This window comes from Jaculus jaculus, chromosome 5, assembly GCF_020740685.1.
Source record: "Jaculus jaculus isolate mJacJac1 chromosome 5, mJacJac1.mat.Y.cur, whole genome shotgun sequence".
Taxonomy (NCBI): domain Eukaryota; kingdom Metazoa; phylum Chordata; class Mammalia; order Rodentia; family Dipodidae; genus Jaculus; species Jaculus jaculus.
The window spans coordinates 109336703-109363704 of NC_059106.1; the positions used below are offsets into that span (position 1 = coordinate 109336703).

General features: G+C 41.6%; 1 protein-coding gene and 1 pseudogene across 3 annotated transcripts in view; both read left to right on the forward strand.

The window, feature by feature from the left end:
* Window positions 1-27002, forward strand: part of Atad2b (ATPase family AAA domain containing 2B) — a 251148-nt gene that overhangs the window by 25658 nt on the left and 198488 nt on the right. For all 3 annotated transcript variants that reach the window (XM_045148831.1, XM_004663758.2, XM_045148830.1), the window contains exons 2-5: window positions 10340-10491; window positions 23401-23450; window positions 24046-24199; window positions 25967-26069. In XM_045148831.1, the coding sequence (XP_045004766.1) occupies window positions 10340-10491; window positions 23401-23450; window positions 24046-24199; window positions 25967-26069 (459 nt within the window). The remainder of the gene's footprint in view (window positions 1-10339; window positions 10492-23400; window positions 23451-24045; window positions 24200-25966; window positions 26070-27002) is intronic.
* LOC123460930 lies at window positions 16661-20275 on the forward strand (annotated as a pseudogene).

Sequence of the window (27002 nt, forward strand, 5' to 3'; positions counted from 1 at the left end):
TAAAGGCGTGTACCACCATATCTGGATGCGCTGAGTTTTATTCCTTCTTATGTAGGTAGGGTCCACATATGAGAGAGAACATAATGATGTTTGACTTTCTGGGCCTGGGTTACCTCACTAAATATAATCATTTCCAGATACATCCATTTTCCTGCCAACTTCATAATTTCATTTTTATTTACCTCTGAGTAGACCATATCTGAAGCATAGAAAGTAGGCATGTCTATCCACATATCTAAGCCAGTTAATTTAACTTAGAAACTGTCAGATAATGTCAAGTTAGAAAGCATAACGTCTTGGCACCTGTGTTTGAAAACATCTTTGATTAGTTTAGATACCTGTGTGCCTACCTATTACCCAGGGAAGGTTGGAAACAGCAGCAGAGTTTGAAATCATTTTTTCTTTTGAACATTTTTAATTTTTTTTATGCGAGGGAGAGAGATAGATGGGGGGGAGAGAGATAGATGGGGAGGGAAGGAGGGAGGGAGGGAGAGAGAGAGAGAGAGAATGAATGAGAATGAGAGAATGAGAATGAGAGTGTGGGCATGCCAGGGCCTTCAGCTGCTGTAAATGGACTCTAGATGCATGTGTCCCCTTGTGCATCTGGTTTGCATGGGTACTGGGGAATCAAACCTGGGTACTTTGGCTTTGCAGGCAAATACTTTAACTGCTAAGCCATCTCTCCAGCCCTGAAATCATTTTTTTCATATAAAGACCATTTGTTTGAGCATGAGACTATCCTGGAGTAGGAAATATGTCTTAAGAATAAGTAAATTTGGGCTGGAGAGATGGCTTAGTGGTTAAGTGCTTGCCTGTGAAGCCTACGGATACCGGGCTCCCCTGGCAGGTAGTGGTGAGGGAGGACCAGGCCCGCTGTTTCCTCGCAAGGGGTTGAGGAAGAGGGTGAACGCCGGACGACTCAGAACCTCTCCTAGTCACCAGAGAAAAACCACACTGAGTCAGGAGTCTTGTCAAAGCAGGAACTTGCTTTATTATTATTACAAGCGGTTGCCTATATAATGTTGAAAATCGAAGGCAGGGATTCTGGGAGGGGGAGGGAGGAAGGTAAGAGCCAATAGTAAATCATGACCTTTGAGATGATTGGTCCCAAGCGCACGCGGGAATTCCAACTCCTATGTGGAAGTAGCAGGCCAGAAGCCATTAGGCGTCTTGCTGAATCATAGCTGGCCAGAGGCCAAACTTTAGCTAGGCTCAGGAAGTTCCAGTAGGCCTCACGCCCGGGCCTCTCAAGGCCCAACATCTCCCCCTTTTGTTTTTGTAAGAGCATTAGTCTTCAAGGCCCCTGTCTTACATTGTCCCCCTCTGGGGATCTTACCCGTTCCTGGGTACCATGTGTTTAGCTTGCTGAGAATCCACTCCATGGCCTATCTTAGGTTGTCCTTACTCAGTCTGAGATCTTACCCGTCATTGGTCACATGGAGGGCAGAGGAGGTGGCAGTGGGTCATCTGAGGAACTTAATTCCTGAGTTGCCAGCCTGTGGTAATGTATCTCAACCTGATGGAGTTTTATTGCCTCTAGCCGCTGGTGAATGAATTGTGTAATTTTGTTAATTATGCAAAGCCCAACAGGATAAGGAGGTGGGGAAGGAGGGGCCTAAGTAGAGGGAGGAGGTAGGGTAAGAAGCCATGTAAGCTGTCCACAGTGGGCTGTCCTGGAAGTCCTGCCGTCTCTTCTCCATGTCCTCTTGAAGTTTCTTGATCTTGTCCTGAACGATTCCTGATCGATCTGTTGGTGTAGAAACAGCATTTTTCCTGTAAGAACAAGCATATGCCTCCCTTTTTGGCCATTAGTAGGTCTAGTCCTCTCCTGTTTTGTAGGACTACCTCAGCCAGGGAATCTAGCTGTTGTTGGAGATAGGTCTCCCTGCGATATAATCAAAAGAGGGCATAGGGAGGGCCTCATTTCCAGGAATGCTATCTACATCTGGGATTAAGGTGTCTGGGGCACAAAGGCCCATCCAGTTGGCGGGCAGAAAGTCATAGGCCATCCTGCCTCCATAAACATAAACCATTCCAGAAGGCGGGCAGCGTTGAGCACTGGGCTCAGTTGTGTTAAAAGTATAGAAGGAAGGATGAATGTATCCCACATCTATACTGGAATTATTAGGGGAAGGCAGGGCCCAAATGCAAGTTCCAGAGGAAACATTGGGAAAAGCTGGATGAGGATGGGGAAGGTGGCTGAGCAATTTTTTAAGGTCATATGGGCAACTGTACTGCAAGCAGCCGGGGAGGCCCAGATCAGAGGCAAAGCCAGAGCAGGTGGAGACCATTTTAGGAACAGTCCTCAGGGGTGGGACACTCCTTGGAGAAGTGATTGTCAGTGTCCCCTTGTTGGGACAAATATTTTAGATCTCTCGCTGGTACCCAAATGGGTCTTTTTTCATCTTGAGGGAAGACACATCCAAACCCTCTCCCTGCTGTGAGGAGTGGGTCTGGTCCTCTCTAGGCCTCAGTCAATGGGTCCCTCCATCTTACCCAGATAGAACTGTAGGTAAGGATGAGGACCAATGTTTCTGAAAAGGGGATAAGTGTTTATTTTCTTTAGAAAAATTTAAAATATTTTGGGTAAATAATGCCTTTTTTAGTTGGTTGGTCGTGTGGGGGTAAGGATTCCCACTTTTGTTTTTGTAATTGAGACTTGAGAGTCTGATTATCCTATCTTTAAAATTTTAGTTGTGGGGACTGGAGGGATGGCTTAGCGGTTAAGGCGGTTGCCTGCAAAGCCAAAGGACATGGGTACGATTCCCCAGGACCCATGTTAGCCAGATGCACAAGGGGGTGCACGCATCTGGAGTTCGTTTGCAGTGGCTGGAGTCTCTGGCGTGGCCATTCTCTCTCCCTCGGTCTTTGTCAAATAAATAAATAAATTAGAATATTTAAAAAAATTTTTAGTTGTACTATGGTAGTATAAGCCTTATATATGAAGTATAGAAAGTAGACATATCTCATATTTTAAATATCAAATACTTATAAATATCTTACATTTTAAATATTTAGCATTTATAAACACAGGCAGAACCTGTTGCCAGTCTTGATAACAGTACCAATTGATTTATAGACTAACCCACTTAACCTAGAAATTTTTAGCACCTGTGTTTGAGAACATCTCTGATTAGTTTAGATACCTGTGTTGGTACAAATTACCCAGAGAACATTGGAAACAGAATCATAGAGTTTAATAATTTTTTTAAAACCAAAACAGCTAGCTGAATTTTAATATAACCCTTGATAAACCTTTTTGAAAGAAAAACATTATTTGACAACCCATGATTTTGGCTTAAGCTTGATAGATATTGATTTTACGTATCACAGAAACTTTTATTAACATAAAACAATTTTATGTTTTACCCATGACTTAAATTTAATAATGCTTAAGCAAGCTATCCTTACATATTCCAGGAAGATGAAAGTTATCATTACTGAAATTAAATCACTTAAACCTAAGTGATTAAACCTAGTTATGACCATCCAATAGAATTAGCGTAAATAAGACAGAAGCTATTTTTAAAGTTACAATGTCTTTAGGTATGTGTATTTCACCTTTGGAAAATAACCACTTCTATGTGAGCCTTTATCTTAAGAATAGTTAAAACCTTGATGAAAAGAGTAACCTAATTCACTTTACTGAGACTGTCTTAAAGCCAGTTTTATAACCCTTAAATCATAACAAATTAGCATCAGTGACCTGTTAATGAGTTAGGTCTTATCATAAGACTTAGTTTCTCCATTGATTAAAACCTTGGCATCAGGTAAACATTAGATTTAATCCAATTAAATATTTTAATGAAGGGGCCCTTCCCCTGATATACACATTAGGTAAGTCTGATGCTTATTTTATGTAAGGAGTTTGTAACCTGGTCAAATACCTTGACTCAGTTGACCTATTTAACATTTTGTCTAGTGAGAAATTTTATCTAACAGATGTGACTTTAGGTGTTTAAAAGAGAAGAACTAAAGAGAACCACAGTTATATGTTGTACTTTTTTTTTTTTTTTTTTGTCAGAGACAATTGGCCATTTTGTCTCCAGTCAGAGTCTGGGGGACACATGGCTTAAACTTGTATGGGGTCTGAGATAAAGGGGGTTTTACCCATTTTTTAGAGTCCAGATTTCCATGAATTTAAGTAGCATATGTTGGAAAGCAAGAGCAAAATGAAATTACAGAGCAGAGAGATAAGCATCCTGACATTTTTTATCCTAATCTGAAGTTGTTTGTTTTTACATAGCAAATTTACCCATTTGTAAAACACCAGGTGATAGACTCTTGTCTATGTTTAACCTGGTTAAACCTCCAATTACATCTGTACTTATGACTTTGTGACCCACCTAGCATAGGCATCACCTGTGTCTAATGTAAGATGAATTTAGATTAAGACTATGTCCCTATATAGAACTTTTAGTGTATCCTTAAGAGTCTGTAAACAGTTGAAAAATCTCTAACTTTAGGCGTGGTGTTTAGGTTTAGCCTGAAAATTCTTTCCTACATGTGCACATCAGTCCATTACAAATTTAACCTTGATTAAACTCTCTGGGCTTGGGCAGCAGGACTCAGCCAGCCCTTATGCCAGCAGACCAGTTCCAACAACGTCCTCTGGAGTCTTTCCTTTCTCTTAGAAAGTTCATAAGCCAAGCCTCAAAGTTCAATGCTATTTGCACTTAGCATTTTTAGACTCTCATTAGAATAGTCCATAAAATTTGGCTTATCACTCTAGAAGACACCTTCAGTTGTAAGCATCAAGTCCATGCCTATTCCTCCAAAACAAAGGTTCCAAAAGATCAACATCTACATGGTCAGGTTTATCTCAGTCTACTTCTCAGTACCAAGTTCTTTATCAGACAGCTTCAGGTTTGCTGAGATAAACTTCCAGACTAGGTACAGTTATGGAGGAAGGGATATTTATTGAAGCTTACAGATCCAGGGGAAGTTCCATAATGGCAGAAAAAGCTGGCCTGCCTTCATAGGCCCAAGGGGGGGGGGGGAGAGAGAGAGAGAGAGAGAGAGAGAGAGAGAGAGAGAGAGAGGGAGGGAGGGAGGGAGGGAGGGAGGGAGGGAGGGAGAGATGAGGAGGGGGGCCACAAGCCTAAAGGGCAAAAGCCACACAGTGTCCCCTAAGGACATATGACCCGTTCAGAAATACAAAAGCTGCAGATGCAGCTTGCTGGTGAACCAAAAGTGAAAGGAAAGAGAAAGAGAACGAAGAGATGTTGACAAGCAAGTACAGGTTATAGAAGCAAAGTTTAGCACATTAAACATGAAGACTGCCTCATAACTTATGAGAGTAAGCTCACCCGCACTCCGATTGACCTCCTCAATGAATGCCTCTCATGGGGCACTGGTATGCCGGGTTCCCGGAGCCCCATGTTAGGTGCCAGATGCCGGGCTCCCCCGGTGGGTAGTGCTGAGGAAGGACCAGGCCCGCTAGTTCCTCGCAAGGGGTTGAGGAAGAGGGTGAACATCGGACAACTCAGAACCTCTTCTAGTCACCAGAGAAAAACCACACTGAGTCGGGAGTCTTGTCAAAGCAGGAACTCGCATTATTGTTACAGGTGGTTGCCTATATATAACGTTGAGAATGAAGGCGGGGGATTCTAGGACAGGGGCAGGAGTTGGGGAGGTTAAGGGCCAGTAGTAAACTGCGACCTTTGAGATGATTGGTCCCAAGTGTGCTGCGGGAATTCCAACTCCTATGCGGAAGTAACAGGCCAGAAGTCATTAGGCATCTTGCTGAATCATAGCTGGCCAGAGGCAGATCACCAAACTTTAGCTAAGCTCAGGAAACTCCAGTAGGCCTCACGCCTGGGCCTCTCAAGGCCCAACATAAGGACCCTGGTTTGAGCTTCGATTTCCCAGGACCCACATTAGCCAGATGTACTAGGAGGTGCACATGTCTGGAGTTCGTTTGAAGTGGCTGGAGGCCCTGACATGCCCATTCTGTCTCTCTCTTTTTCTGCCTTTCTCTCTGTGTCTGTTGCTCTCAAATAAGTAAATAAATAACTGAACAACAACAACAACAAAAGAATAAGTATATTTACTTATGCTCATAAGTAAATTAGCATTAGTAAATTTACTTATGAACAATGAATTTGAGATGCCAGATATGAGACAACTACTTAAGTATTTGATTGTAGAAGAGTAGAGTCTAGTCGGATGTGGTGGCACATGCCTTTCTTTAATCCCAGCACTTGGGAGACAGAGGTAGGAGGATTGCTGTGAGTTGCCTTGGTGGTGTGCACTGTTTGGCAACCAATGCTTTTACCTTAATCTTGGATAATAATCTGATGTATATAAGAAATTTATTAACACAAAACCATTTTGTTTTACCAATGACTTAAAATTGATGAATCTTAGGCAAGCTATCCCAGCATACTTAACAGGAGGATAAAAATTATAATGACTGAAATTAAATCACAAATGATTAAACTTAGTGATGACCACTTGATAGAATTAGCATACGTAAAATAGACATTATCTTTAAAGTCATAATGTTCTTAGGTATGAGAACCTTATCTTAGTAAACTAAAACACTTATAAATGAATCTTTACCTGAAGACTCAGTTTCCCCAATAGTTAATGTTATGTCTTGGCAAATAGAGAAGCAGTTAACTTGGCTGAGTACTTTAAAGCTAGTTTTTTTTTTTTTTCAATTGGGTTTCTCTCTGTTATTTTAGATATTTCCTTCTCATCTAACAGCTAAGTAAGCAGAAAATTTAAAGTTAAGATAGAAGAGTGTGAAAAATGAAGTGGGTGATAGAGAACTCTCTGGATATTTGAATTAAAGACTGTTTCCAGTCACCTGGAGCTCTTTTTGTACCTTTTAGGTTTTTTTTAGTCATTTTACTGATATTCAATGTTATTCACACAATGAACAATTAACCCATTTAACATAGTCAGTGGTAAAGCTAGTTTTTATATCCCCTAAACCATGAACAAATTAGTATCAGAGAGCTGTTAATGAGTAAACTTTAACCATAAGACTCAGTTTCTCCAGTAGTTAAAACCCTGACAAATAGAGGAACCTAATTTACTTTACTGAAAGCTTTAAACCTTATTTTATAACCTTTAAATCATGAATTAAATTCATCATGAACTGTGGGACTTAGTGTGCCTACTAGTTGAAACCTTGTCATCAAGTAAACATATTTTAGATCTTGTACATTTAAATGTTTCAGTGGAGGTCCTCTTCCCTGAGCAACCTTTGTTATCATTATGATCTTGTGATGTTTATCTTTTTAAAAAAAATATTTTCTTTTTCTTTCTCCCTTTTTGTTCTTTCTGTCACACTTCTTTCAGCTTCCTGATCTTTAAAAATTAAAATTATTTTTAACAGACAGACCGACAGACAGACAGACAGACAGAAAGAATGGGAGTGCCAGGGCTCTCGCTACTGCAAATTAACTTCAGATGCATGTGCCACTGTTTGCACCTGGTATTACATGGGGTGGTGGTTTGATTCAGGTGTCCCCCATAAACTTAGGTGTTCTGAATGCTAGGTTCCCAGCTAATGAAGATTTGGTAATTAATGCCTCCTGGTGGCAGTGTATTGTTGGGGGCAGATTTATGGGTGTTATAGCCAGCCCCTTGCCAATGTTTGGCACACATCCTGTTGCTGTTTTTCCTCTGATGTTGGCCAGGAGGTGATGTCCACCCTCTGCTCATGCCATATTTTCCCCCTGCCATCATGGAGCTTCCCTTGAAGCCAAAATAAACCCCTTTCCCCTGTCAAGCTGCTGTTGGTCAGGTGCTTTCTGCCAGCTTTGTGAACCTGAGTGCAACATGTGGGTATTGGGGAAGTTAACCTAGGCTGTCAGGCTTTGCAAACATGTGCCTTTAACCACTGAGAAATCTCCCCAGGTCTTTATTATTTTTAAATTAAAAAAAAAAAAAGGGCTGGAGAGATGGCTTAGTGGTTAAATGCTTGCCTGTGAAGCCTAAGGCCCCTCTTCGAGTCTTGATTCCTCAGGACCTATGTTAGCCAGATGCATGCACAAGGGGGTGCACGTATCTGGAGTTTGTTTGCAATGGCTGGAGGCCCTGGCATGCTCACTCTCTCTCTCTGTCTGCCACTCTTAAATAAATAAATTTAAAAAATATTTATTTTAGAGTGAGGGAGAGAGAGAATGGGCGCACCAGGGGCCTCAGCCACTGAAATTTGACTCCAGATGCTTGTGCCACCTAGTGAGCATGTGTGACCTTGCGCTTGCTTCACCTTTGTGCATCTGGCTTATGTGGAATCTGGAAATTTCAGCATGCGTCCTAACTGCTAAGCCATTTCTCCAGCTCCTTCTTCCTTCCCTCCCTGCTTCCCTCTGCCTGTCTCCTTTCCCTTCTCTCTCCTCCCTCTCATCCCCTTCCCCTTTCATTTTCTTTCTTCCTCTCTCCTTTTCTTTCCTTGAGACAGTATCTAGCTATAGTGCAGGGTTGCCTTGGGTGTTCTTTCTTTCTTTTGCCTCCCAACTCTGGGATTACAGACAGGTGCCATCAAACTGGTCACTTTTTAAAAACTGCCTTTTATTTTATTGTGTGTGTGATAGAGAGGGAGATATATAGAAAATCGGTGTGCCAGGGCATCTAGTCATTGCAAACAAATTTCAGATACATGCACCCTAGTGCATCTGGCTTATGTGGGATCTGAGGAATTGAACCTGGGTCTTTGGCTTCACAGCCAAGTACCTTAACCACTAAGCCATTTCTCCAGCCCAAAGTGGTCAGTTTTTAAAAGAAGTTTTTATTTATTTTTTATTTGCAAATAGAAGAGAGAGGGAGAATGGGTGCACCAGGGCTTCTAGCCACTGCAAATTAACTCCAGATGCTTGCATCACTTTGTACATCTGGCTTTTATGTGGGTACTGGGAAATTGAACCTGGGTTGTTAGGCTTTTCAGGCAAACACCTTAACTGCTGAGCCATACTTAATTTTTTTTTTTTTCCAAAATAAAAATAAGAGCTGGAGAGATGGCTTGGTGGTTAAGGTGCATACCTGTGAAGCCTAAGGACCCAGGTTCGTTTTTCCAGGTCCCATGTAAACCACATGCACAATGGTGGTATATGCATCTGAAGTTTGTTTGCAGTGGCTAGAGGCCCTGGTGTGCCCATTCATTCGCTCTCGCTCTCTCTCTAATAAATAAAAATAAAATCTTTAAAAACTGGTAAAATTGATTTAAAAAATTAGAAATTTGTGCTGGAGAGATTGCTCAGTGGTTAAAGGCACTTGCTTGCAATGTCTGATGGTCTAGGTTTGATTCCTCAGTACCCGCATAAAGTCAGACTTACAAAGTTGGTCCATGTGTCTGGAGTTCATTTGTAGCAGCAAAAACCCTTGGCCAAGTGTGCCCATATTGTATCTCTCTGTCTGCTCCCAAATATAAACAGAATTAAAACAAATTGTTAAAAAAATTAAATATAGTTTCCTAATTATAATTCATATCCTTCATCTCCTAGGAATTGAGCCAAAGAAATTATACATGCTTAGCAAGTACCCTATTACTTAACTATATCTCCAGCATGTATGAATGTATGTATGCATTTTTGAGCTAGGGTCTCACTAAATGACCCACCCATACTGGCCTTGAACTCATTCTATCATCTCGGCAGGTCTCCAATTTGTTATTCTTCTGCTTCAGCCCCAAAGTAACTGGGGTCACTGGCCACGTTCCAGGCAGTCCCCTGTAACCTGGCCTGGTCTCGAATTTGTCTTCCTTTTGTCTCAGCTCCACTGCTTTTATGTTCATACTTTTAATCTAACTTTCTTTCTTTCTTTATTTGAGAGAGAGAGCAAGCGAGGGCCTCTTGCCACTGCAAACTAACTCCAGACACATGCCATGTGCATCTAGCTTATATGGGTTCTGTGGGATTGGATCTGGGCCCTCAGGCTTCACAGACAAGTGCCTTAACCACTGAACCATTTCTCTAGCAGTTGTTTGTTTTGAGGCATAGTTTATAGAATATACTGTAAGAAAGCAGCAAGGTGGGTAGTACTCAGTCTCTCTAACCTTATTTACATAGTTAGCACTTGTTACACTTTTCCATATTTGTAGTAGGATTCAATGTTTGATGGTTGAAAAATACTGTTGTTAATTATCTTAGCATATTAATTGGTCAATATATATTTTTTTTAGTTAGGTTTTTTTTTTCAAGGTAGGGTTTCAGTCTAGCCCATACTGACCTGGAATTCACTATCTAGTTTCAGGATGGCGTTGAACTCATGGTAATCTTCCTACCTCTGCCTCCCAAGTGAGGGGATTAAAGGCGTGCACCATCATGCCTGGCTAATTTGTCAGTCTTGACAAGCATATTAATATGTTTTTAATGTTGTGTTTCAGAAAGCTGAAGTTGATGGTAGTTTAAGTGATAGCCACATATCCCCTCCAGCCAAACGCACTTTGAAGCAACCTGATTCTGTTTGCAAAGACAAATCAAAATCACGAAGTACTGGTCAGCGAGAGGAATGGAACATATCAACTGGTCAGGCCAGGTGAGAAGGGAGAACTGGTTGGGTGGTTTTTATGAATTCATGGATTATTTGATGAGATTCAGGGCTGATATTAATGTTAATTTTTGGAACTTGTTTATTTTGTTTTCTTGAGCTAGGGTCTCACTTTAGCCCAGGCTATCCTTGGACTTGTGGTGATTTTCCTACTTCTGTTTCCTCAGTGCTGGGATTAAAGGTGTGTGCCATCATGCCCTGCTTTCTTAACTTTCAGACAAGTGACTTAGGTACTTATGTGTGTACTTATATAGTGCATATTAAACCTGGACTTCTAAAGTTTATTTTTTACTTATCTTTATTTTTTATATTTATTTATTTATTTCTGTTTTTTTGAGATAGGGTCTCACTCTAGCTTAGGCTGACCTGGAATTCACTATGTAGTCTCAGGTTAGCCTCGAACTCACGGTGATCTTCCTACCTCTGCCTCCTGAGTGTTGGGATTAAAGGCACGCACCACCATGCCTGTGTTAAAAATTTTTATTTATTTTTTATTGACAACTTCCTTAATTGTAGACAATATCCCATGGTAATTCCCTCTCTTCCCCCACTTTCCTCTTTGAAACTCCACTCTACATAATATTCTCTCCCCCTCTCAATCAGTCTCATTTATTTATTTTTTTAAACTTTATTTTTTTCAAGTGTTTTTATTTATTTATTTAAGAGAGGGGGAGAGGGAGGGATAGAAAGAGAGAGAGAGAGAATGGGCATGCCAGGGCCTTCAGCCTCTGTAAACAAACTCCAGATGCACGCGTCACCTTGTGCATCTGGCTTATGTGGGTCCTGGGGAATCGAACATGGGTCCTTTGGCTTTGCAGGCAAGCGCCTTAACCACTAAGCCATCTCTCTAGCCCTAAATTTTATTTTATTTTTTTATTAGAGAGAGAGGTAGAGAAAGAGAGAGAGTATGGACATGGCAGGGCCTCCAGCTACTGCAAACGAACTCCCAACACATGCGCCCCCTTGTGAATCTGATGTATGTGGGTCCTGGGGAATTGAACCAAGGTCCTTTGGCTTTGTAGGCAAATACCTTAACCCCTAGGCCATCTCTCCAGCCCCCATTCTCTCTTTTATTTTGTTGTCATAATCTTTTCCTCCTATTATGATGGTCTTGTGTAGGTAGTGTCAGGCATTGCAAGGTCATGGATATCCAAGCCATTCTGTGTCTGGAGGAGCATGTTGCAAGGAGTCCTACCTTTCTTATGGCTCTTACATTCTTTCTGCCACCTCTTCCACAATGGACCCTAAGCCTTGGGAGATGTGATAGAGATACTTCAGCGCTGAGTACTCCTTTGTCACTTCTCAGCACCATAGTGCCTTCTAAGTCACCCCAAGGTCACTGCATTCTGAAAAGAGAAGGTTTTCTAACCTGAAGTGAGAGTAGCATTAATATATGGGTATGAACATTAGGAGAAGTGCTTACTGGGCAGTTTGGTGATCATAGTATATATTTTTAGCCAGACAGCCGCAGATATTATGCTCCTAGGGCTCATGACTACCCCTGTTGTAGGTTTTCAGTATCAGGGGTATATTTCCTCCTATGGAGTGGGCCTCCATTCCAATGAGAGAGCAGTTGGTTTCCCCCATAACAGATATGCCACTATTGCAACCAACGTTGGCTTATTCAGCCTGGCTGGCCAAATTTAAGGCTTGCAGTGTCCACTGTTGAGTATCTCCACTGGTGATTTCTTTCTGTCTCCCATTGAAATGCATGTAGTGTGGCTTTTTCCAGTTTTCTGTTAGCTGTTAGGAGGTTTTCAGCTCAGCTCCAGTCTCAGTGGCCTTGTAGGCCAGGTATGTGGAGTCTTCAGCAATAAGGTCTTACCATCTATTCCTGGTGGGAAACCAAGAGCATTGGCAATGGCCTGTAATGTTTTGGGGCTGTCAGTGAGCCCCCTGGCTAACAACTCACTGGAAGGTATCCCATGCCTGGCACTGGAAATTTTCTAGTCACAATCTATGGCTTCTGAGTGCTCTATTGTCCAAAAGAGTAGGTTTCCGTATGACTAATTTGATTAGCCCTCCCTCCACCTTTCCTTTACTCAGTTTCTTCCCCTGACCTCACTTAGGCCTTTTCACCTCCATTAATCTGTTCTACTGAAATATATACATATATATTAAGTCCCCCCTTCCCTTTCTATTTATTTTATTTTTATTGTAGTGTTTTATTCTTCAAATATGCTATAGAGTGTATTTGCTTTATAAATATATGAAGTATCTAACAGAAACTACTATTAAAATTTTTTTATTTTTAAAATGTTTTTTATTTGTTGTTTACTTTTATTTATTTGAGAGCAACAGAGAGAGAGAGAGAGAGAGAGAGAGAGAGAGAGAGAGAGAAGGAGGAAAGAGGCAGAGAGAGAGAATGGGCATGCCAGGGCTTCCAGCCACTGCAAAGGAACTCCAGACATGTGTGTCACCTTGTGCATCTGGCTAACATGGGTCCTGGGCAATGGAGCCTCAAACAGGGGTCCTTAGGCTTCACAGGCAGGCGCTTAACCATTAAGCAATCTCTCCAGCCCATTTTAAATTACTTAACTTTTTTTTTTTTATTTGAGAGAGAGAGAGAGAGAGAGAGAGAGAAAAAAAAAAAAGAATTGGCCCTCTAGGGTCTCTAACCAGTGCAGGCTATAGGTGCATGTGTCACTTTGTGCGTGGATACCGGGGGGTTGAATGAACCTGGATCCTTAGATTTCACAGGCAAGCCCCTTAATTGCTAAACCATCTCTCTAGCCCTACTAAAAATATTTTCTTGGGTCTTGAATGTGCAGTCATATTTATAGTTCGAAATTTTGAGTAAACACAGGTTTAGATTTATAAGTTTGTTTGAAAAATAATGTCATCTTTGAAATGAAAATTCATTTTTATTAAAACTTATGAGCTGGGCGTGGTGGCACATGCCTTTAATCCTAGCACTCGGGAGGCAGTGGTAGGAGGATCACTGTGAGTTTGAGGCCACCCTGAGACTACATAGAGAATTCCAGGTCAGCCTGAGCTAAAGTGATACCCTACCTCATAAAACCAAAGGAAAAAATAAACACCAAAAACATCCTTATATATGTGTTTATTTGTGTATATATGTATGTGGATGTGCATGAATGTGCATATGCTGTGGCACATGTGGAGGTCTGAGGACAACCTTGGGGTATTTGTCCTTTCCCTCCACCCTACTTGAGATAGGGACCTGCTTGTGATAGGGTGTTGCTTGTTATTTTGTTTTTTTCACTTCTTGTGCCCCAATTTAACTGGCCTTGGAGCTTTCAGGTGCTCCAGGCTTCACTTCCCATTGCTGTAGAGGCCTTGGGATCATATACACACATGTGGGTGCTAAGTGGTTGAGTTCAGGTTGACAAGATTGTAAGCAAGTGCCTTTAGCCACTGAACCACCTCCCCAGCCCAGTTTTAACCAATTGTAAAGGATTTTTTTTTTTCTACTCTAGCCCAGGCTCACCAAGAATTCACTGTGTAATCTCAAGCTGGCCTTGAATTTACAGAGATCCTACTACCTCTGTTTCCCATGTGCTGGGTTTAGAGGCATGAACCACCACGCCTGGCTAAAATAAATCTTTTTTCAGCTTCAATTTGCTTTGTGTGCTTGGCTCAGAATATGTTAAAAAAAAAATCCCTAATTTTGTTCATTTTGAAAACACATGGTAAATTTAATGTGTAGCATGCATAGATGAAGATTTAAACTGCAGTCTGAATCTTAGCTTGTTTTTTCTTCAAGTCTTTGATGTACAAATAGCAATAGTAAGTGGACTGTCAATAAAAGAAAGCCCTGTTTTTATCCCTTCTTTTGAGTCTTGAAGATGACCTCAAACTCTTGGTAGTCATCATACCTCAGTCTACTGTGTGCTGAGACTAAAGGCCATGTGCACCATAACTGGCTTGAAACCTAAAAATAATTTTTTAAAATTAATTAGGGACTTTGTTGTATGGAAAAGCATGTGTTGGTCATATTCTATTATATCCCCTCCTCCCTGCCCCCTTGCTGAATTTTTTAAAAAAATTTTTATTAACAACTTCCATGATTATAAAAAACACCCCACAGTAAGACCCTCCCTTCCCCCCACTTACCCCTTTGAAACTCCACTCTCCATCATATCCCCTCCCCATCTCAATCAGTCTCTTTTTACTTTTGATGTCATAATTTTTCTCCTCTTATAATGGTCTTGTATAGGTAGTGTCAGGTACTATGAGGTCATGGATATCCAGGCCATTTTATGTCTGGAGGGAGCATGTTGTAAGGATTCCTACCCTTCCTGTGGCTCTTACATTTTTTCTGCCACCTCTTCAGCATTAGATCCTGAGCCTTGGAAGGTGTGATCGAGATGTTACTCAGTATTCCAGTCACTTCTTTCTAGCCTTATGATACCTTCTGAGTCATCCCAAGGTCACTGCCATCTGAAAAGAGAAGATTCTCTACCCAAAGTGAGAGTAGCGTTAATATAAGGGTATAAATATTAAGAGAAGTGCTTACTGGGCAGTTTGATAAATTTTTCCAGACATCAGCAGATGTTACACCCCTAGGGCTCATGACTACCCCTGTTTTAAGTTTTCAGTGTCAGGGATGTGTTTCCCCCCATGGAGCAGGCCTCCAGTCAAATTGGAGGGCAGTTGGTTTCCGCCATGATAGATGGGCCACTGTTGCACCCGTTGGCTCATTTGGCCTGGCTGGCCAGTTATAAGGCTTGCAGTGTCCACTGTTGAGTATCTTCACTGGTGGTATCTCTTTCTCCCATTGAACTACATGTTAGAATGGTTTCTTCCAGGTTTCTGTCAGCTGGTCTACATGGAGAAGGTTATCAGTTCATTTCCAGTGGGATTTCTCAGTGGCCTTGCAGCCCAAGTATTTGGAGTCTTCAGCAATAGGGTCTTACCATCTATTCCTGGTGGGAAACCAAGGGCCTCACCCTTGCCGAATTTTTAATCTTCAAGTAGGGGTAGGAGGATCACTGTGAGTTCAAGGCCAACTGGAGACTACATAGTGAATTCCAGATCAGCCAGGGCTAGAGCAAAACCCTGCCTTTAAAAACAACAACAAGAAACAAAACAAAACAAAAAACAACAACAAAAAAAATTGCAAGTGGGGGAGAAGGGGGATGGGCACACTAGGGTCTCCTTTACTGCAACTCCAAATACATATGCAGACAGGTTCACATTGCTGGTAGAAATCACCCAAGAGCCGCTCGTGGGAAAAAAAGGTTTATGTTGGCTTATAGGCTCGAGGGGAAGCTCCATGATGCCATGAGTGGAGGGGTGGACATCACCTGGCCAACATAAGGTGGATAGTAGCAACAGGAGAGTGTGCCCAACACTGGCAAGGGGACACTGGCTATAACACTCATAAGCCTGCCCCCAACAATACACTGCCTCCAGGAGGTGTTAATTCCCAACACTCTGGGAACCTAGCTTGCAGAACACCTAAGTTTATGGGGGACACCTGAATCAAACCTCCACAGCCACCTTTTGCTCCTGACTTTATTTACTTGGGTGCTGGGGAATGAACCTGGGCTGATAAGCTCTGCAAGCAAGCACCTTTAATTGCTGAGCCATCTCCCCAGCCCTTGAAGATGTTTTAATTTCATATATATAGGTAAATTCTGGAGAAATGGTTTCCCTTTAAAAAAAATCAGGGTGCTCCTGCACCAGAGCTGAGGCAGCTTAAATAGTATTTGTATGTGTGTGGCAGGGGTGTGTGTGTGGTGGATGGCTTGGTTGATTGATGCTAGTGCCCAAGAGAGGGCACTGTTTGAGAATCCAACTGCTCCCTACCTCCCTGTGTCTTTTCCTGAAAGGACTCCTATATCTCTTACAAGTGCTTGACAGAGAACAGTGAAGGTAGGAATAAAGCCTCAATCACACAGGTGCATACATAGTCACTGTTGAAGCAAATTTCTACCTAATTTGATGGTCTTTGTGTATTTAAAAGTTTTTGACTTTTTAGTATTAAGCCTATTTGAGAGCCTTTGAACAATAAGCAATTATATGAAGACCTTGGTCCTATAAGATGCAGAGGCCAAAAATAGAATCAGACTCACAAAGCTCTGGAAGACATTAATGTGATTGGCCAAGAATTGAGGCATCCCTTTCAGCATAGAGGTCATCAGTGTCTTCACACCATGTGCAGAAAATTCAGACTGATGGAAAACCTGAAATGGATTGGAAGAGCCAGAACACATATGCTGAATTGATTGTGTCTGTACCCATCCCCAACTCTGAATCATGTTCTGCAGCAGATTTGAATGCCACCCAAGATGAACAGAGGGATAAGTTTGCATAGTTGGTGGGGGGGTCTCACTCTAGCCCAGGCTGACCTGGAATTCACTGTGTAGCCTCAGGGTGGCCTCAAACTCACAGTGATCCTCCTACCTGTTCCTCCAGAGTGCTGGGATTAAAGGTGTGCACCACCTATTTTTTATAATGGACAACTTCCATGATTGTAAACAGTATCCTATGGTAATTCCCTCACTTACCCCATTTTCCCCTTTGAAACTCCACTCTCTATCACATCCCCTCCCCCTCTCAATCAGTCTCTTATTTAGATGTCATCATCTTTTCCTTCTATTATGATGGTCTTGTGTGGGTAGGTAGTGTCAGGCACTTTGAGGTCATGGGTATCCAGGCCATTTTGTGTCTGGAGGAGCATATTGTAAGGAGTCCTACCCTTCCTTTGGCTCTTACATTCTTCCCACCACCTCTTCCACAATGGACCCTGAACTTTGGAATATGTGATAGAGATATTTCAGTGTTGAGCACCCCTCTGTCACTTCTCAGCACTGTGATGCCTTCTGAGTCATCCCAAGGTCACTGGCATCTGAAAAGAGAAAGTTCTCTAATGAAAAAGTGAGAGTAGCATTAATACATGGGTATGAACATTAAGAGAAGTACTTACTGGGCAGTTTGATGAACATAGTATATACGTTTAGCCATATAGCAGTGGATGTTACATTCCTAGGGCTTATGACTACCCCTGTTGTAGGTTTTCAGTATCAGGGATGTTTTCCTTCTCATGGAGTCTGCCTCCAGTCAAGTTAGAGGGCAGTTGGTTTCCCCCATAACAAACGTGCCATTATTGCACCCGTTGGCTTATTTGGCCTGGTTGGCCAAATATAAGGCTTGCAGTGTCCATTGTTGGGTATCTTCACTGGTGATTTCTCTGTCTCCCATTGTGCAGCCTGTAGTGTGGCTTTTTCCAGCTGTCTGTCAGTTGGTCTGCATGGAGGAGGTTTCAGCTCAATTCCATCAGGATTTCTCAGTGACCTTGCAGCCCAAGTATGTGGAGTCTTCAGCAGTAGGGTCTTACCATCTATTCCTAGTGGGAAACCAAGGGTCTCGGCAATGGTCTGTAATGTTTTAGGGCCATCAGGTACCTCCCTGGCCAACAACTCACTGGAAGGTATCCCATCCCTGGCACTGAAAATTTTCTAATAACAGTCTATTACTCCTGAGTTCCATTGTCCAAAAAAGTATGTTTCCATATGATTTATTTATATCCTCTTAGATTTTGATTAGCCCTCCCTCCATCTTTCCTTTATTCAATCCCCTCCCCTGACCTCACTTAGGCCTTTTCACCCCCATTAATCTGTTCTTCTACTTACATATATACAATATCATCCTATTAAGTCCCCTTGTCCCTTCCTTTCTACTCCCTTTATGTCTCCTTTCTAGCTTACTGGCCTCTGCTACTGAGTTTTCTTCCTACTCACCAGAAGTCCAATTATTTGTAGCTAGGATCCACATATGAGAGAAAACGTGTGATGTTTGGCTTTCTGGGCCTGGGTTATCTCTCTTAGTATAATCCTCTCCAGTCCATTCATTTTCCTGCAACTTTCATAACTTCATTTTTCTTTACTGCTGAGTAGAACTCCATTGTATAAATGTGCCATATCTTCATTATCTACTCCTCAGTTGACAGACATCTAGGCTGGTTCTGTTTCCTAGCTGTTGTGAATAGAGTGGCAATAAACCTGGTTGAGCAATATCTCTAAGGTAGTGAGACAAGTCCTTAGGAGATATGCCTAGGAGTGCTATAGCTGGGTTATATGGTACATCTAATTTTAGCTGCCTCAGGAACCTCCACACTGATTTCCATAATGGCTGGACCAGATTGAATTCCCACCAACAGTGTAGAAGGGTTCCTCTTTTTCTGCATCCTTGCCAGCATTTATGGCCATTTGTTTTCATGATGGTAGCCAATCTGACAGGAGTGAGTTGGAATTTTTTTTTTTTTTTTTTGGTTTTTCGAGGTAGGGTCTCACTCTGGTCCAGGCTGACCTGGAATTAACTCTGTAGTCTCAGGGTGGTCTTGAACTCACGGCGATCCTCCTACCTCTGCCTCCCGAGTGCTGGGATTAAAGGCGTGCGCCACCACGCCCGGCTGGAATTTTAATGTAGGTTTTTTTCTTTTTGGCTTTTTGAGGTAGGGTCTCAGTCTAGCCCAGGCTGGTCTGGAATTCACTATGGAGTCTCAAGGTGGCCTCAAACTCACAGTGATCCTCCTACCTCTGCCTCCCAAGTGCTGGGATTAAAGGCATGCATCACCACGCCCACCTCTCAACATAGTTTTAATCTGCATTCCCTGATGACTAGGGATGTAGAACATTTTTTTTTTTTAGATGTTTATATACCATCTGTAGTTCTTCTTTTGAGAACTCTATTTAGTTCCATAGCCCATATTTTAATTGTGCTGTTTGATTTCTTATTATTTAGTTTTTTGAGTTCTTTGTATATCTTGGATATTAATCCTCTGTCACATATATAGCTGGCAAAGATTTTCTCTCATTCTGGATTATATTCAGAAAATCTTTGCCAAGACCAATATGTTGAAGGGTTTCCCCTACTTTTTTTTTTTTTTTTTTTTTTTGGTTGTTTGTTTTTTTCAAGGTAGGGCTTCACTCTGGCCCAGACTGACCTGGAATTAACTGTATAGTCTTAGGTAGCCTCGAACTAATGGCGATCCTCTTACCTTTGCCTACTGAGTGCTGGGATTAAAGGTGTGCGCCACCACTCCTGGCTTCCCCTACTTTTTCCTCTAGCAGTTTCAGAGTTTTAGGTCTGTGGGAAGATTTTTCTAGTGCTACTTCAGGCTGTGTAGTAGCCAACAGCATCCCAGAAGGCATATCTTTGGGAACATCCAGCTTCAAAACAAATAGTCTGGACATGGCATGTTGAGGATTTGATGCACTAATACTTGATGATCCATGAGATCCCACAAACCCAGGCTCAACTGGAGGAATCCTTTGAGATCCTTAAGGGACATGAGAAAGACTACTCCTTAATAATGCAGACCTTGCAGGAGGAGCAATATAGATGTGAACGATTAAAAGAACTAAATGACTAATGGAACTTCAGCAAAATGAAATCTTTAAGTAGGAATTGGCCAATGTAGGAGAAAAAATTTTATATCCGTCCTGTGAACAGGCATGAGAAATCCAGTAAGCCCTAGAGGCATTCTAGACCTACATCTCCGAGCTAGAACTTCAACATCAGCAGCAACAGCAAGTTCTGGAGCTGGAAGGGCTGGATAATGCCTCTACCTGGGTCCCTCTCGTCAAACTCACCAAAATCCTCCTGGTTGTCATGGCAGTCCTTTTGATCTTTTTTGTCCATAGTAGCCAATTGTGTGGTCCGCCTAATGAAAATTCACAAAAGGACATCCAGCACTTTATTTCTTGTGGCTTTCATTGCCTTTTTCTCGAAGCAGTGGGGTGTTCTTTTCAGCTATGTAGACTCGTTCTTCTCTCCCTCAGTGATGCTCCTCACCCTCTGACCAGTGTATGTTGTGAGAGCTATACTTCAACAAAACTACTGTGAGGTTTTCTACAAGGGAGTTGAATGAATCTGTTTATTTTTATAACTGTTTTCTTCAAGAAACACAATTGCCATAGTATCTTTTAGATCTTGTTCAAAGACTTTATTTTGGCAAAAATTTTGGCTCTTCATGGAGCATGATTTTCCTTAGGATGCAAATCTTGTTTTTCGAGGTAGAGTTTTACTCTAGCCCAGGCTGACCTGGAGTTCACTATGTAGTCTCAGGCTAGCCTTGAACTCACAGCAATCCTCCTACCTCTGCCTCCTGAGTGCTGGTACTAAATGCGTGCACCACCTTGCCTAGCTTAGGATGCAAATCTTAAAACAGTCTTTCCACATGAACCCCATTGAGGGCATTCTGAATGGAGGCCTGAAGGACTACACTAAAACCCACTAAAAAGATACAGAGACTTGACTTGTGAAGATTTACTACATTCCATGTTGAAATTTTTGGATTCAGGGTGTATGCACATATCTCCCTAACTTTCTCACACTAACTCTGGAAATATGATCACCAGTGAGCCTGTGCCCTTTCCTAGCTTTGCCAGAATGTGGATGTGAGAGTTCCAAGCCTATGGGATCACTACTGCCCTATACAGTAATGAGAAGAGTGCTTAGCAAATTTTTTTGGCCACACTTTTTTTTTTTTTAACTATTAAGTTATTTATTTGAGGGAAGTAGAGAACCAAGGAAAGGCAGTCATGTGGCTAAAGATCCCATGTGAAGGGCCTGAAAAAACTTGCAGAAAGAAGAGAGAAAAGAAAGTTCAGGGAGCTCCTGCCATATGGGGAGCTGGAGAGGATAAAGAAGCCATGTGGGGAGAAAAGGCTGGGGAGCCCTCCCCTTGGCTCAGTCCAAGGCCACACTTTTAAGGTTGTTCCTCCCCTCCCCTCTCCCAGTCTTACTTGAGCCCAGGCTGACCTGGAATTTTCTTTGCAGTCTCAGATTGGTCTTGAACTCCTGGCGATTTATCCTCCTACCTCAGCCTCTGATGTGCTGGGATTAAAGGCGTGTACCACTACATTTAGCTCCTTTTTAAAATTAAATTTATTTATTTGCAAGCAGAGGGAGATAGGGGGAGAGAGAGAGAAAATGGATGTTCTAGGTCTTCTAGCTATTACAGATGAACTCTAGACACGTGCCACTGCATATCTGGCTTTATGTAGGTATTGGGGACTCGAACTTGGGTTGTTAGGCTTTGCAAATAAGTGCCTTAACTGTTGAGCCATCTTTCTACTTGCGCTCCCCCCCCCCCAGCCTTTTTATTTGCACGTTCTGGCCATTCTTGAGTCTCTGTTCCCTTATGGGACTGGATATTATAGATGCATATGGTCATGCCCAGCTATTTGTTTTTGTGTCCTGGGCAACTCTCAGGCCTCCTCTGGCCCTCATGCTTGCATCGGAAGTGTTCTTAACTGTTGAGTCAGCTCTCCAGCCCTGTTTTTCCTTTTAATAAAAATTTTATAAAATAAAATTTTATTTTAATAAAATATGGGGCTGGATAGATGGCTTAGTGGAACCTCAAGGAGGTTCATGTGAAAGGACTGTTTTAAGATTTGCATCCTAAGCTGGGCGAGGTGGCGCACCAGCATTCAGGAGGCAGAGGTAGGAGGATCACTGTGAGTTCAAGGCTAGCCTGAGATTACATAGTGAATTCCGGGTCAGCCTGAGCTAGAGCAAAACCCTACCTTGAAAAACAAAAAGATTTGCATCCTAAGGAAAATCATGCTTCATGAAGAGCCAAGATTTTTGCCAAAAATAGTCTTTGAACAAGATCTAAAAGATACTATGGCAATTGTGTTTCTTGAAGAAAACAGTTATAAAAATCAACAGATTCATTCAACTCCCTTGTAGAAAACTTCACAGTAGTTTTGTTGAAGTATAGCTCTCACAACATACACTAGTCAGCAAAATTTTCTTTTAATAAAATATGGGGCTGGAGAGATAGCTTAGCGGTTGAGGCACTTGCTTGCAAAGCCAAAGGACTTCGGTTCGATTCCCCACGACCCATGTAAGCCAGATGCACAAGGTGGTGCATGTGTCTGGAGTTCATTTGGGCTGGAAGCCTTGGCATGCCCATTCTCTGTGTGTCTCTTTCCTTCTCTCAAATAAAAAAAATAAAATATTAAAATTATAGGCAGTTGAGATAATGGGGTCCTACTTCAGCCTCCAGTATCCATGATTGGTGTAAGCCTCCACACCTGGCTAGCCTTCATAGTTTGATGATTTCAACCCCCCCCCCCCCCGGTAAAGTCTTGCTCTCATCCAGGTAGATCTGGAACTCACTTTGTAGTCTCAGGGTACCCTTGAACTCATGGCAGTCCTCTTACCTCTTCCTCCAGAGTGCTGGGATTAAAAGCGTGAGCCACCATGCCCCGTGTTTTGATGATTTTAAAATGTCTTTGTAGTGACTGCATTGAAATGGAAGAATCAGAAAATGTCTTGAGAAATCATTTGTCCTTTTAAAGTGTATAATAAAATAATTTTGAAAAAATATTAAATTATATCAATGTTTAAGAATCCTTTTTCTGGGATGGTGAGATGGCTTAGTAGTTAAGGCACTTGCCTGCAAAGCCAAAGGACCTAGGTTTGATTCCCCAGGACCCATGTAAGCTAGATGCGCAAGGTGGCACATGCGTCTGGAGTTTTTCTGTAGTGACTGGAGGCCCTGGTGTACCCATTCTGTCTCTGTCTCTCTCAAATAAATGCATAAAAATATTTAAAGAAAGAATCCTTTTCCCTTCACAGTTTGTCTGAATAAATTTGTCATAGTTTGAAATTTCCTTTGTCAGTAAAACCAGTAGTGTGTTGTCAGTGGTCTCAGTTAATTTATGCTGTATGTTAAACCTAACATTTTCATGGGATTCTAATTTATAGCTGATAACAAAGTAAATTCAGTTTGTCATTTGTTCAAGCTTCTCTTGAAATAATGAAATGCTTCTTAGGTGGCATATTTCATCAATTAATGTTAGAGTAAAAATATTATCTTGAAAAAATACATTAGCATTGTAAAGCTTGATAACTTCTATATTATTTAATTTCTTCCTTGTCTAAAGAAGTGTTGTTATGATAATTTTATTCTAGGTTAACTTCTCAACCTGGTGCTACATTACCAAATGGACATAGTACCTTATGTGAGTATTCAGCTATGAAACTGATTACCATTGACATTTGCATAGTCATGTTAGATTAAGTTGAACTTAATGAAAGTGGAAGAAAATAGAGTGATTTACTTATGTTTTGTTTTGCAGTACTGGTTATTGAACTCAGGACTGCCTGCATAGTAACACCAGTTCCCTACCATACAGCAACCTTCTCCCAGCTTTTAGAATGATTTAATAATATGCTTAGCATACAGTTGGAAATGACTTGATCTTGGTCATAGCAATAATATGCATCTGCAAATTTGATAAGTCAGTATAGTAAATATTATTATAAACATAGCAGTATTAAATTGTTTAATTAAGCTATTTAGATTCTGGGTGTCGTGACACAGGCCTTTAATTCCAGTCCTTGGGTGGCAGAGGTATGAGGATTGTTCTGAGCTTAAGGTCAACCTGGGGCTACAGAGTTGAGTCATCCTGGGCTACTGTGAGAACCTAATTAAAAACAAAGAAAAAGAGTTATTTAAATGTTTATGTTGAATTTTTTTAGCTTTTAAAAATAATATGTTTTTTTCTTTTCTTTTTCTGTACTGTGTGCTTTTAAATGGAAATACATGTCTTGTAGCCCTTCGCAGCCATCCTCTTCGAGGAGAAAAGAAGGGAGATGGAGATCTTTCATGTATAAATGGTGACATGGAAGTCAGAAAAAGTTGTCGTTCAAGGAAAAACAGATTTGAAAGTGTGAACCAGAGTTTATTATTTGATCAATTAGTAAATAGGTATGTGTGACAGCTACCTTCTTTTTGCTTAAATCAAAACACCCAACTAGAATTAGCTGATGGGAGGAAAAGGTTTATTTTGGCTTATACTCTCAATGGGTAGTTTCATCATGGCATGGCAGAGCAGATAACAGGGCATCACATTTCGCAGCATCTGGGAAGTAGCAGTAAGACTGGCTAGCTCAGTGGACTGGGCAAAACCTCAAGATCTAAACCTTGGGCTGGAGAGATGGCTTAGCGGTTAAGCGCTTGCCTGTGAAGCCTGAGGACCCCGGTTCGAGGCTCGGTTCCCCAGATCCCATGTTAGCCAGATGCACAAGGGGGCGCACGTCGTTTGCAGAGGCTGGAAGCCCTGGCGCGCCCATTCTCTCTTTCTCCCTCTGTCTTTCTCTCTGTGTCTGTCGCTCTCAAATAAATAAATAAAAAATTAAAAAAAAAAAAAAGATCTAAACCTCAAGCAAGGCTCCACCTCCCAGGTTGCCACAAGCTTGCGAGAAAAAGGTACGGTTACACCACAGCCTCTTGCCACTGCAAACTCCAGATACATGTACCCTTTCAAGCGTCTGGCTTTACTTGGGTACTGGGGGATTGAACCTTGGTTATCAGGCTTTGTAAGCAAGTACGTTTAACCATTCAGCCATCTCTCTAGCCTTGTATGACTTTTAAAAACACTTTAAAAAATTTTGTATTTATTTGTATTAGAGAGAGGGAGAGAGAGAGAGAGAATGGACATGCCAGGGCCTTCAGCTACTACAAATGAACTCCAGATGCATATGCCACCTTGTGCATCTGGCTTACATGGGTCCTGGGGAATCAAACCTGTGTCCTTCAGCTTTGCAGGCAAGCACCTTAACCACTAAGCCATCCCTCTAGCTCAATTTTATTCATTTACTTGGGTGATAGAGTACATAAGCACATGGGAGTACCAGGGACTCTTGCTGCTACAACTGAACTCCAGACACCTGTGCATATGGTTTTATGTGTGTACTGTGGCATTGAATCCAGACAGTCAGGCTTTTTAAGCAAGTACCTTTATCCACTGAGCAACCTCTCCAGCCCTAATTGCTTGATTTTTTTTTTTTTTTTGTTTTTGAGGTAGGGTCTCGCTCCAGTCTGAATTCCAGGCTGACCTGAAATTCACCAGGATGTTTCAGGTTAGCCTCAAAGTCACAGTGATCCTCCTCCCTCAGCCTCCCAAGTACTGGGATCAAAGGTGTGTGTAACCAGGCCTATCTTTTGTTATTTGATTTTTTGAGGTAGGAACTTGCTCTTGCCCAGGATAACCCAGAATTCTCTATGTAGTCTCAGACTGGCCTCAAACTCCCAGTGATCCTTCTACCTTTGTCCCTTGAGTACTTTGGATTAAAGGCCTGGGCCACCACATCCTGCTTAGTATTTTTTTTTTTAATTTCCTTTTTAATATTTGCTTTTTTTTTTTTTTTTTGAGAGAGAGAAAGAGAGAAAACGAGAATAAGCACTCTAGGATCTCCTGCTACTGCAGACAAATTGAGAAATCAGACCTGGACCATCAGGGTTTGCAAACAAGTGCCATTAACCACCAAGCCATCTCTTTAGCTCCTAGTTTGTTTTTTTTTTTAATTGACCATTGTATTTTGATGGACTCTGGTTATGATGGAGTTACTCAGTTGTGATATTATATATAGCTAATATATAGAAAGATAATAATGTTTTGAGGAAGAGCCCTTTAATGTGTATGATTGTACAGGCCCTCACTGTTATCTAAACCCTCGTATTTTATGATTGTAGTACTGCTGAAGCTGTGTTACAAGAAATGGACAATATTAACATTCGGCGGAATCGTCGATCAGGAGAAGTAGAGCGACTGCGAATGTGGACAGATACAGAATTTGTGAGTACATTAGCTGTGACAACTTCTGCAAGTTTTTATTTTTAAATAAAACACAAAAATGGGGGAAGGAGGGCCAATGTGCCTGCTAGAGACACCTGTCACTGCAGATATCTCTAGACACATGTACCACTTTGTGTATCTTGTTTTATGTAGGTTCTGAGCAGTCAAACCTGAATCATTAGGCTTTTTAAACAAATGCTTTTAACCACTGAGGTAGTTCCCCAGTTCATTACAGCCCCTAGGTCTTGCATTATACTAGGTGACCTGGATAGAATTCACTATGTAGTCTCAGGCTGGCTTTGAACTCACAATGATCTTCCTACCTCAGCCTCTTGGGTGCTGGAATTTAAAGGGGTGTGCCACTACTCCTGGTTCAGTTTTTTAAGTTATTTTTCTCTTATTTATTTATTTGAGGGAGGAAAGAAAGAGTTAGATAGAGTGAGCACGTGAGAGAGAATGGATGAACCAGGGCCTCCAGCCACTACAGATGAACTCCAGACATGGGCCACCTTGCGTATCTGACTTACGTGGGTACTGGGCTTTATAGAAGAGCGCCTTACCACTAAGCCATCTGTCCAGCCCTCATTTTTTTTTTTTTTAATTGGGAACTTCAGTTTATGAACATATTACAGATTGATCTTAATTTCCATTGGGTTATCACAAAAGGCCGCAAAGTACTATGTGAACTGCAAGGATTTTTTTTTTTTTATTTATATACTTGAGAGGAATGAGTTCAGAAGGCACATGAACAGCAGTTGAATTTTTTAAAAATATTTTTATTAACAACTTCCATAATTAAAACAGTATCCTATGCTAATTCCCTCCCAGCCCCCATTTTCCCCTTTGAAACTCCACTCTTCATCATATCCCCGCCCCTCTCAATCAGTCTCTTTTATTTTGATGTTATCATCTTTTCTGTCTATTATGATGGTC